The sequence below is a fragment of the Chenopodium album genome, chromosome 22, assembly GCF_948465745.1.
Source record: "Chenopodium album chromosome 22, dcCheAlbu1.1, whole genome shotgun sequence".
NCBI lineage: Eukaryota > Viridiplantae > Streptophyta > Magnoliopsida > Caryophyllales > Amaranthaceae > Chenopodium > Chenopodium album.
In genome coordinates, this window is record NC_137855.1 from 3,800,104 (window position 1) to 3,811,995 (window position 11,892).

General features: G+C 36.4%; 2 protein-coding genes across 4 annotated transcripts; both read left to right on the forward strand.

The window, feature by feature from the left end:
* Positions 1-208: 208 nt before the first annotated feature.
* Positions 209-3,605, forward strand: LOC145606244 (uncharacterized). Its single transcript, XM_081662278.1, has 7 exons — positions 209-423; positions 1,092-1,619; positions 1,723-1,788; positions 1,960-2,126; positions 2,429-3,011; positions 3,112-3,216; positions 3,312-3,605. The coding sequence occupies exons 1-7, from the start codon at positions 286-288 to the stop codon at positions 3,603-3,605; spliced, it is 1,881 nt and encodes a 626-aa protein (XP_081518404.1). The 5' UTR covers positions 209-285.
* A 1,649-nt stretch (positions 3,606-5,254) lies between these two features.
* LOC145605669 (uncharacterized) lies at positions 5,255-9,999 on the forward strand. 3 transcript variants are annotated; one of them, XM_081661741.1, is made up of 12 exons: positions 5,255-5,466; positions 5,930-6,028; positions 6,534-6,707; positions 6,823-6,947; positions 7,123-7,244; positions 7,321-7,403; positions 8,209-8,367; positions 8,585-8,662; positions 8,884-9,066; positions 9,285-9,379; positions 9,475-9,572; positions 9,728-9,999. In XM_081661741.1, exons 1-12 carry the CDS (start codon positions 5,464-5,466, stop codon positions 9,829-9,831), a joined length of 1,323 nt encoding a protein of 440 aa, XP_081517867.1. In that variant the 5' UTR covers positions 5,255-5,463; the 3' UTR covers positions 9,832-9,999. The 3 variants fall into 3 exon arrangements, with proteins under 3 accessions (XP_081517867.1, XP_081517868.1, XP_081517869.1); XM_081661742.1 differs by having other exon boundaries at positions 8,887-9,066; XM_081661743.1 differs by having other exon boundaries at positions 5,930-6,020.
* Positions 10,000-11,892: the final 1,893 nt, after the last annotated feature.

Below are 11,892 nucleotides of genomic sequence, written 5' to 3' on the forward strand. Positions count from 1 at the left end.
CACCTCCACTTTCAATAGTCCCACTATTAGCTTAAAGAGTTGGGTGTTGGTTGTCACAGTGACAATATATTGGAGTTGAAAGCACCCATCTTTTCATGTCTTAATTGTTTCATCAGACTATCACTCACTATACTAGTACTCGTACTAAAATTTCACTCATTATTTTTTTTCTATCATAATAAATATTTCTAATTTCTTGCAATTTCTACTCTAAAAATCTTACTTCTACAATTACTCAACATTTTAGAGAGAGAAATTAAGAGAGTTGGTTGTTTGCAAATAAAGATGGGTTCTTTGGGAAGTTATGAAGGAATTGAAGGTAAGAAAGCAATGTGGTTGTATCCAAAGGTGGTTGGTTCTAATCCTTCTGAAAGATGGGGGCACACTTCTTGCTTCTACCAGGGTCATGTTTATGTCTTCGGGGTAAGCTCTCGTTTTTGTTCCCGTGAATTGTCACATTACTAGTTCAAATTACACTCTCAACGTGATTATTATAAACTTCCGACTAGGGAACTTATATTAGTCTATGAAGATATATACTTTGTATTCTTGTTGATTTGATGTTTTCCTCAAATTTAATACTACATGCTTTTGTTGCATTATAGGTGATTTCTCACTTTGTGTTAGTTGTTTTAGTTGATTTCTGGGTTATGCTCTCATAACACATGTCTGATAATCTTTTGTACTAGTATACTAGTAGAATTTAATTTTTGATTTCTTTTTAAAATTCATGTAATTTTGCTAGGAGGTTACCAATATTTTTACCAAAATGGAGGTTACCAATAAGTATTTACTTTTTTTTTTAAAAAAAAAAAAACCTTTTAACCATCCTGCAGTCACATTGAAAATTTACACTTTTTTCATCTATTTTCAGGAAAAGATTTAGGTAGGATACATACGAAGTGTTAATTAGTGTTTCTAATGCACTTTAATATAAAATCTTTCCATATTTGAATATTCTCAACAATTTATGATTAAAATGGTGTATAATGTCTAACCAAATGTTTGGATTCTATGATTCTATCATATGCAGTACTTAATAGATAGTTAGTGTGTGTAATTTTCAAAATTTTGTGTTTGTTCATTTTCAGGGATGTTGTGGGGGTATGCATTACAGTGATGTATTAGTCCTAAATCTAGATACAGTGTGTTGGACAACTCTAGTGACCACCGGCAAGGGGCCGGGCCCGAGAGATAGCCACAGCGCCACGCTGTGGGGGAGCAAAATTATAGTCTTTGGGGGTACAAATGGTTCTAAGAAAGTCACTGACCTGCACATTTTGGACCTTGACTCCAAGGAGTGGATCCAACCCTTGTGTTCGGGGGCTTACCCTTCAGCACGAGAGAGCCATACCGCCACTCTAGTTGGAGACGATCAATTAGTCGTGTTTGGTGGGAGTGGAGAAGGTGTAGGGAACTACTTGAATGATTTGCATTTTTTGGACCTTAAGACCATGAGTTGGACTTCCCCTATGGTGAAGGGTGATGCCCCTCCACCTAGAGATAGCCACATAAGTGTTGCGGTTGGGAGGAAGGTCTTCGTGTATGGCGGTGATTGTGGGGACCGATACCATGGTGATGTGGATGTGTTTGATATCGATACCTTGATGTGGTCAAGGGTAAGTTTCCTTAATACTTGTTTTAACAAAAACAGGCTGAAATTAGTGAGAAATATGCTCCGAATATCTGATTAATTATGGTTGTTGTGACTTGTTTTGGCAGTTGGAAGTTCGAGGAGCTTCACCTGGAAGGAGGGCAGGGCATGCTGCTGTCAGAATTGGGACTAAGGTTTGTGATGCCTGGACTTGAATGATCTATTTTTCTTATTGCTCTAATGCTATTTTATGATGAGTTATGGAATTATGGTCATGGTTTGTCACTGCAATAAAACTAGTATGGTTGTCTGTTCAGTTTGTGTATGAGCTGTTTACTGATGTTAATGAAAAATATGCAATTCAGGTTTATGTTATAGGCGGAGTTGGAGACAAGAGATACTACAACGATGCTTGGGTCCTTGACACAATTTTATGTTCATGGTCTAAGCTTGAGATTTGTGGTCAGCCACCTCAAGGGCGATTTTCTCATACAGCAATTGTTACAGACTCTGACATTGCCATATACGGAGGGTTAGTCCCTACACCTCTATGGCTCAACCCTTTTTCATGCTTCTTTGCTCATTTTTTCATTAAAACAGTCTTTCTAAGCGCTCTCTCATTTCATTAGACTGGTCAGAAATAAGGTTGTAGGTGCCTTAAGTGTGGATAAAAACTTGTCAGTTTGGTCGATTTTAGGTTATATTGGGCTGTCTTGAGTTTCTGGTTAAACTACAATGTCAGATTGGTTAAGATTTTTGCCGGGTTTTGGCATAAGGCATGATCCATAGTCTTATGCACATTTGCTCCAATGTAACGTGTGTGCTCTCTAATAGGTGCGGAGAGGATGAACGTCCTTTAGGGGAACTCCTAATATTGCAACTTGGGAATGAGCATCCAAATGGTCGTTACAACATTTCAATGTGCAAGAGCTTTGGAAGTCAAAGGAACCAACGAAGGAGAAGTGGTCAGTCAGATACTCAGCGGCAGAAGACAATGCTTTTAGGAAGTTGCATAGAAACTGAAAAGACGGATGCAAATGAGCTAGACACTACACCCACAAAGAGAAGGAGAACTACTCATGCAAACACATTGGAGCGGGAAATAGAACAAGAAGAGCATTCTCTTTCCGTGTCACAAAACTCCTCTCCGTCACAATCTGATCAGGAGCAAACAACTGTCCAAAACCTAACTTCTTCCACACCAATACCTCAAAGTTTCCCATTCCACTCGATAAATCAACCAAACAAACCTCCAAGGCAAACACCACAAAATCTGCCCGATGTCTACATCCTAGGGGAGCATCGACCTAACCAAAGACATGCACATTCCTTGCCATTAACTCACGCAGTTAAAAGTGAAGTTGAATTTTTAACAGCAGAGGGGAGACACCTCAATCAAAGCATTTCTCAAAACTTGGTAATGAATTTGTGTTGCTTTGGAGCATTTACGATTGCTATATTTTGAATTCACTTTCTTATTATTGATGTCTAACCTTCTAATAAAAAATTCCGAGTAGATTGGAGCTGAAGTGCATGGGAAAGTGGATGGTTCATTCGATTCTGGTTACCTGATGACGGCAAATGTTAATGGGAGAATATTTAGAGGAGTCCTGTTTGCTCCTGTAAGCATCTTTGTCAGTTTGTCACCTTAATTATACATTTTCTTTTATATGCATAAGCGCTAAATTATGTGTCTATCTACAAATGCAATGTTCAGGGACCAAATACCTTGTGTAAAGGAGCAAATCGGAGCCAAAATAGCTTTGGTCAAATTCCAGGTGCTCAGCAATGTACAAATTCGAATAGAGGATCCCCTTTTGGAAAGAGTCCAATCTTTAAACCTCTAAAAAACCCTGGTGCAGGATTTAGCCATGAGATTGGTCATGGGAACATGGATCGCCCCTCGCCCATCTTTCAAGCTCTACCAAGAAAGGATCAAGTGTTAAGGGAGAGAAGTGATCTCCAAGGTGTGGTTCTATCACTAGGAGGACCCGGAAGTAGTCATGTATAAATCTGTGTTGATGATAGTGTGCCATTTTGCTATGGTATTTGGTATTTTGGTGTGTTGCCTATAATTGTGTTGAGAAGTTTAGGATAAATTCATGTGTTACCTTTTCGTGTTTGCAATCTTGGCATTTTGGCAACGCCAACACTACCTCTACCAGTCGATCAACTGGTCATCTTCAGTGGCATATATACCCCCATAAGAAAGTGTACAAAATACCTTTTCTAGTCGTAGGAATTAACCCAAACTTGAATTTTACATGAACATTGGTAGCCAACTTTTGGTCTTAGCCAAAATTAACCAAACTCTCTTGTACAAAGTACCTTTTCCAGGAAAATTGATTTTAGCACATCCTTTATTGATTTTGACACACCCCTATCTGAGAAGAGCATAGAAAATTGTGTTCTCACATAGAGGTGTGTGAAAATCATTCCCCTTTTTCTAGTCGTAGATTAAGTTGATTCCGTTTAAGTCATGTTCGGGTTGTATAGAGTATATACTGAAAAAGCTCTCGAACAAGACGCGCAATGGTTGGTCTCCTAAAAAGGAGGGTCGGACTCAATGGTCAAGGTCTGTAATCCAGGTCATGGTCTGACAGTTACGTGAGTCACGTAACACCTAGAGACCTAGTCATAGTCAGTCATCAACTTTGGTTTCACCTCAAGGGTTCACGCACTATTGAGTCACAGTGACCACACTATACATCAAATTCTACATCCCATCATTCAAAACGTATCACGTCTACTCACTCACTCACTCACAAACCAACACTCTTTCTTTTTCTCTTTTCTGCTTTCACCACGTCATTCACTGCATTTTTTATGTCATCCTTGGACAACTATCATTGTACTCAGTAGTCAGTACGAAAGTACTCCTTTTATATGAAAACTAATTCCAAAATTCAAGTTTTAGTTTGAGAAAAAATTAAGGAATCTATTAATTTATCAAATCAAATTTTGAGAAAAATATAATACTACGGTAACTTACATAATTCAATCAAAAATTCAAATTGTGCATTGCATAGTATAGCTGAAATTACATACTTTTTTTTTTTTTTGAAACCCTCAAATTACATACCTGTCATATTTTTTTTTTCAAAGGGTAAGAAAAAAAAAACCATTAGGAAACCCTCAAATTACATACCTGTCATATATGTAGTACGGGTGTTTAACAAAATTCGATGTATTTTTCAAAAAATTTCAAGATAATAACTTGTTATACCCTCGCAATTCGTTCTCCATGTTATATCCATCCACATACAATAAACAAATACAAAGTAAAACATAACCTTTTATTCTACTCCATTACCCTTTTTGTTTACACCATGAACTCACTGTTAAGAACTTTTTGAATAAAATGGAGCAAACAATAAGGGACGGATGGAATATGAATATAGTACATTGGCGGCTTTGGCGCAGAAACATTTTAGCATTCTTACATTATGAATTTATGAACAATATTGTCTTAAAACTTGTACCAAAATTTGGACTCTTAGGTTATACTCTTACTAGAGAAAATCCATAAACCTAAGGCTGTGATGTGGCCCGATTCTAATAGAGTAATGGGCCAACCCAACAAATAAAAACAACTGCAACAAATAAATACGGAGTAAATACAGGTCAAACGACGTCGTATCATCCTTTCTCTTTCTCGAGGTCACCTGAAATTCAAAAGTTCTCCACACTCCAGAACCATCGAAACCTGAACCAAAATCCCACTCTTCCCATCTCACCGGACCACCAATCGCCACCACCGCACCAACCACGAGTTATCGGAAATCAGGGTTTCGGCATACCCCAACTCTCAGGTTTCAGAGCTAATTCCGGCGAGTCTACGGCGGCGATACGCCTCATCCACTTCCACCATGGTGCGCCATATTTTAATTTTCGATTTAAGCTTTTTTACTGTAGATTTTAAACCTAAACTGTAGAATTTTGGTTGATTAATTTTCATTTTTATGATTCATGTTGACCTTATTATTTATTGAATTCTGTGTTATACTGTATAATATTGTTGCAGCTGGGTTGTAAAAATGTAAAATGCTATAATGTAAAACGTTATAAACTAGTAATTAGCTTATTTGTCATTCTTCATTATCCAATTGAAATGAGTGATGATGTATTTGAGGAAGATGGATTTTATACATAAAACTTAGTGGATGATGTCTCATTTAACTATGGAATGAATTTCACATTGAAGGAAATAGTGTACTTTGCGTTTTTTGGGCTTGTATGCTAGTTTTGGTTGTTGATTATGGTGTTTCTTGACACTACTTAACATATTGGATTCGCTACAAGTTTTTGATGATGATAGTTCTGGATTGGTTTCAGAATTTTCAAGGTTTTTTAAATGATTTGCAAGACTGGGAACATTCTCTTAAAGACAAGGATAAGAGGTCGGAAAGCCAGAATTCTCGAAAGGGTAAATCGGTAATTTTGCGTCTTCATTGTTCTTAGTTTCTTACTCTACATATTCTGCAGTATTCTTTGGGAAAGTTGGGTGTGCTACAATGGTTTGTGCAAGTGAATTGGAAATATGAAGTTTAAACTTTAAATTGGCAAACTGGGTTTTGTTGTTCTTTTGTTTACGATAGTTTGTGTTTAATTTGAGCCTTTTGTTTTCATCGGAACCATTAATGTCATCAAGTTGCTTAGATTTTTTTAAGTTGTAATTGCTTAGACTTTATGCATAATTTTTTTTTGTTTGGTTTGGGATGGGGGCGGTTGGAGGCGGGTGGCAATTGGGGGAAGGAGCTGGTATCTAGGGCTTTTTGGTGGTAGGGAGAGTGAGGTAGATAAGGATTATAGGATCACGAAGTTTCTGCCTTTTTGGTTCCTCTTATTTCCAGCAATATCCATAATTGTTTAAACTGTTAATAAGTATGATGAGATACTAATTTGTTGCAGTGGTCGCTTTACTGTTTTTATTCATCAGAAACTTGAAGTGATTAGTGAGAACAAACGACCTGATGGTAAAAGTAATGCTGCTTCTTTGAGCAGTAGTACAAGTCAGCATCGACCACCTATGAGCTACGATCCAGTGAGCCATATGTCAAGTAGTTTGATGACTGATGATAATACTGTGGACGCTGCCTCTGAGAAAGATCTGGTAGAATATAATACAACCCCCTTCCACTTTTTGTCCATTTCATTGCTCTGCGAATTTCCCGTGTGGCCCTGGGCTATTGATTGTGGTTAATGGAGCATTATATGCACTTTTGCAGGGTAATGAATATTTTAAGCAAAAGAAGTTCAATGAAGCTATAGACTGCTATTCTAGAAGCATGGCTTTGTCACCAACAGCTGTGGCTTATGCAAATAGGGCAATGGCCTATCTCAAAATTAAGAGGTAAGTTGCTGTTTCAATCATCAATTATGCAATCATTTGTTTGTATTGTCATAGAAACTGGGATTCTTCTGCTTGCACCTTATGATTTAATATGTAGTTTAGCTGGTCATGCATATTGAATTAACAACACACTAGGATTATGATTTAAAATTGTAACTTTTACTGGTCTTTTCAGATTTCAAGAGGCTGAGGATGACTGCACAGAGGCTCTAAACTTGGATGATCGCTACATAAAAGCATATTCACGTCGAGCTACAGCCAGAAAGGAACTCCGGAAACTCAGAGACTCCTTAGAAGGTATGTTGCAGTGATAGAGATTGTGCCCATTCACTACTAAGTTTTGGGGCAACTACTCAATTAAAACTGCTTGCAGATGTTGAATTTGCGTTGAGATTAGAGCCACAAAATGAAGATCTCAAGAAACAACGTAGTGAAGTTAAATCTCTGTTGGAGAAGGTAATTTATAGCTTTCTGCTACTTATGATATTATTGTCTCTTATGAATTCTGAAGGAAGTCATGATTGGTTTTACTTATTTATCTTAGATTTTCTTTGTCCACCAACATTTGGGTTGAGGTGAAGTAGCGGATCGGCTTCATAAGAGCCACTTATTCTCGTTAATTTCCTAAGTCTAGGCTCTGATTTCTGGATTTCCTGTCGCTGCCTATCTTTCAATGGAAGTTCTTTGTTGACAAGTGAACTTGGCTGAATGGGTGTTGAATTGTGATCAGTTGCTTTTTTCCAGAATTTGCTGATGAAAAATTCGAGGTGTTGAATGCATCATGCATGGACGCCATTTAATACTGTTGCTTAAGTAATGTGGTTTTGAGGGGACTGAGGAAGAGAAAATCATTTTATGTGACGCTAGGTATTACTCCATTTTCCACATCTAAGAGCTGTGCTGGGACTACAGACAACTAAAACAGGCACTTGTTAAGATTTATCAGATTATATTAGGTTGTTGAGGCTGATCATATCTCCATGTACTAGTCAAAGTTTCCAGGTTGCTTTGTCTATGTCTCAGATTGGTAACTGCACTTGGGCCTGGAATCTATAATTATAATTCATCTGAACTCATACTAGTTATAGTTGCGAGGTTGGTGTGTGTGCTTACTAATATGGTGGGTACACAACTACACACTCTTGGGTGTGGAGTCTAGATTATTTGATGATGTACTGCTTTTATCCTGCAATTATTGGTGTACATGATTTGTTTGATTGAAATCAAGTGTCATTGAAGCTGTAAGTTAATTTTTTTGTAGGCAATTTTTGCAAAAGCTGCTGGAACGGCCACTAGAGCTGCACCTAGTGTGAAAGAAGTTAAGAACAAGGTGGATGCAAACGGGCATGAAAAGCCTGTTTTCTCTGCTTCTGAAAGGAGCAAGAAATCCGGAGTAGATGTTCTTCCTGATAATATACAGGTATGGAAATATGGAATATCAGTGTGTTTCAAAAGTTGGAATGTTTTTTGTTTGTTTGAACCATTAATTCTTGTACATTAGTGTTAGTATATGCAGCTCATGGTATAAATACTTGTCAACTTTCTTTATATCGGATGAGAGTAGTTTTCTAGAAACTATATGCTCACGTGTATCATTTTCTGATAATTTAAAGTTAATGTTGCTGGATGATCAACAGTTATCTGCGAACAAATCTTCTGATTCTGGAAATACAGTAATCAAAAGCAAGTCATATGAAGAAAGAAACGAGAAAAAAGTAAGTGGCTTGCATGAAGTTACACCATAAGATCCTTTCATAGAGTTGAATGAGTCTTGCAGTTCACATTTAATAGATTGAAATTATCTTGTGCGCTAAGACTGTGAAGATGAAGTTGCTTCATGATTTTGCATGGAGTATTTTTTTACAATATCTACAACTTTTTACTTATCTGGGTCATTCCATGGTGTTTTCAACTTAGTGTTTTCCTTTTTGATCAGAAGAATGATACAATTGGGAAAAAAGAACTTGGGCTAGCAGTGCAAGAGCTTGCTTTTCGGGCTGCATCTCGAGCCAGGGAAGAAGCTGCTAAAAAAATCAGCACCCCAAATTCTGCTTATCAGTTTGAGGTTACCTGGAGAGGATTTTGTGGTGATCGATCTCTACAGGCTCAATTATTGAAGGTTTGATATTGGCTAATTTTTCCTAATGCTTCAGAATCTGTTTTTGAGATGTAAAAACTTGAATTATATTGGCGGACCGTGGCTTCAAGCTGTGCATAAAAACAGACTATTGCCAGCAGAAATTTATGTTTATGTGACCTCTGTTTCTTGCTGTAGATGTTATTTTTTTGGTTGCTTTTTCGTGCTGCTGATGTTGCTTGTATTTTCTTTACGCCTAGGTCACTCAACCAGATACGCTGCCGCAGATTTTTAAAAACGCTTTGACTGCTCCCTTACTCATTGATATTGTCAAGTGTATTGCAACCTTCTTTAAGTAAGTGTAGGCATTGTGTCTGTTCTAATTACTATAGACCGGGTACTATTATCTCGGTCTGGCTCTTATATCCTTATGATGTATCTTTGTGGTAGTGAGGAGACTGAACTTGCTGTCAAGTATCTGGAGAATTTGACCAAGATCCCACGATTTGACATGATCATCATGTGCCTTTCTCCAGCAGACAAGGCTGGTATGTGCAACTATCAGTTGCAGACAAGCTAGTTATAATAATTTAGTTTAGTTCACTATTATGATTGCTTAAACTTTGGTGTTAACTTGATTACACAGACACTGATTAAAATGTACCTAGTATTATTGAGCTGTTGACTAACTCTACCTATACAGAACTTTGCAGGACATGGGATGAGGAATTTCTTGGCAATGCTACTCCTGTTGAATTTGTGGATATACTTAGCAAACTCCATCCAAGGTATTGCCCTCGACAATGATCCACAATTGCATCTCTGAAGCTTTTGATCCATCAGGTTTCCCCTCTGCTAACGACACTGATTGTATGTTGAGGTTGATGCAATATTTATGAAACTCTCGCTATATATTCTTGTACACACTGTATATGTACTAGAGCTGATTTATGGAGGGGTCTTCTTTTTGAATTATCTCCACGACTCCAGTCTAGTCTCATCTGTTATTTTACTTTCTTGTTTTCGTCCCTGGCCTTACACATACTTCCTCTGTTCTTTTTTACTTGACCTGTTTCTTTTATCACGCTTGCCAATGCAAAACTTTAACGATCAATAACTTTAATTCTCCATAAGTAAAAAATTATAAAAGTTATATATTATGATAGTACTTATTGAGACGAATTCAAAAAGATCTCACATGAATTTTTTTTCCTTACATATTATTCACAAAAGACGGTCAAAGGAGGGGTGGTGAATAGTGTAAAAGTCAAAGCGGGTCAAGTAAAAAAGAACGGAGGAAGTAATTCTTTGGGGAAAAAAGTATGCCTCCCTCCGTGCCATAATTTAGTTTTCCAGTAACTTAATTCGGCTGCCCCTACATACTTATTTTAGTACTCCGTAAGTCGTTTTCTCTCCGTAAATGATATGCATAGATGAAGTATTGATGAAGGGTGCAATCATTGATATGTTGTGGGGAAACATACGTTGCTTAAACTTGTACCTATTTGAATAATAGCAGTAACTATGCATTATTAAAATTGTGAAAAGTTGAACTCCCCTTGCCTTTTAAACGACAAGAAAATGTCCTTCACGGCAACATTCAAGGCCCCCCATCTTTGAAATGTTGCTGGAGTATTTTTGGTTATCGATAAAAGTGGTTGTTTGTGTGAGCTGTGAAACTTTTTTGTGGAGCATTTTTTGAAGTGCTCTATTTCTTGTGGTTTATCAAGAAATTGCTTGCATTTCAAGATAATGTAGCCAAGCAATTATACAAGTTACTGTAGAATCGTTATTATTATCCATTTATCTTTCCATTATTGTATAGATTGATTCTTGTGCGAGCATGCTCGAGTTGAAATTATTTATTACGGAATACTTCATAGTTCTTTATAAGTGCTAGTTCTACTCGGCTTCAAGAAGTTATACTCCATTTCTTTAATTGAAATGTGATGATGATGGTGTAATGAATTATCATACAGTCGTAATACTCATAGTTTATTATGCTTCTTTTTTCGGACAATTATTTATATTTAAATGAAACTTAGATTTAGAAATTTCAGAATTGCAATCTAAAATCTATTGAAAATGATGTCTCCATTTTTCAATTTAAGTCATATTTGTGTATTCTATTGATTTGTAAAAGAATAATAAACAATTCATCTTGAGATGCAAGAGATTTTGTTATAAATCTTCAGCAAATCTAGCCAAAAGAATTTGCTCAACAAGATCTAACAATATAATACTCCGTACATTTATAAGTCAATGAGTTGGAAATCTTAACATGGCGATGGGACCCACAATTAAAGGATAAATTAAATAATTTAGAATATGATGCAAGTTTATACAGGCTGAAAATAACATGGAAAACGTAGATGCATGCAAATGTTCACGTCAAGATTGATCACCTTAGCAAACATGAACCAGGTATTCTTTTGTCTACATGCATGTATACGTAAATGAGAAGAGAATAATTTTTGTAGCATTATCGACTAAGACATTAGGCAGTTACAAGCTAAGTTTATTAATTGGAATAGTTCATAGGTACTTCATATACTCCCTTTGTTTTTTTTATATGCATCAGTTTGACCGGTATATTTATCGAGACGCTGCTTTGACTATAAATATCTTTAATGGTGTATTAGTAAAAAATGTAACAAAATTTTATATTATGAAACTAGACATTAAGATAAATCTATTGATATATATAATATAATAACATTTATTCATTTTTTAGAGGTGAAAAAATTAAGTCAACCATGGTATGTGAATAGTGTATTTGTCAAAGTGATGCATATTAAAAAAACGGAGAGAGTATTACTTATAAGTGGGGTACTTGACTATGATTTATTTTTGTGATAGTAAATATAT

Excerpts from the sequence above, each read along its gene's own strand:
- LOC145606244 (XM_081662278.1), top strand. The coding sequence starts at position 286 with ATGGGTTCTTTGGGAAGTTATGAAGGAATTGAAGGTAAGAAAGCAATG. Across the intron at positions 2,127-2,428 it reads GACATTGCCATATACGGAGG|GTGCGGAGAGGATGAACGTC; the intron begins GTTAGTCCCTAC and ends GCTCTCTAATAG. Across the intron at positions 3,217-3,311 it reads GAGGAGTCCTGTTTGCTCCT|GGACCAAATACCTTGTGTAA; the intron begins GTAAGCATCTTT and ends TGCAATGTTCAG.
- LOC145605669 (XM_081661741.1), top strand. Across the intron at positions 6,708-6,822 it reads CTGCCTCTGAGAAAGATCTG|GGTAATGAATATTTTAAGCA; the intron begins GTAGAATATAAT and ends GCACTTTTGCAG. Across the intron at positions 9,067-9,284 it reads TACAGGCTCAATTATTGAAG|GTCACTCAACCAGATACGCT; the intron begins GTTTGATATTGG and ends CTTTACGCCTAG.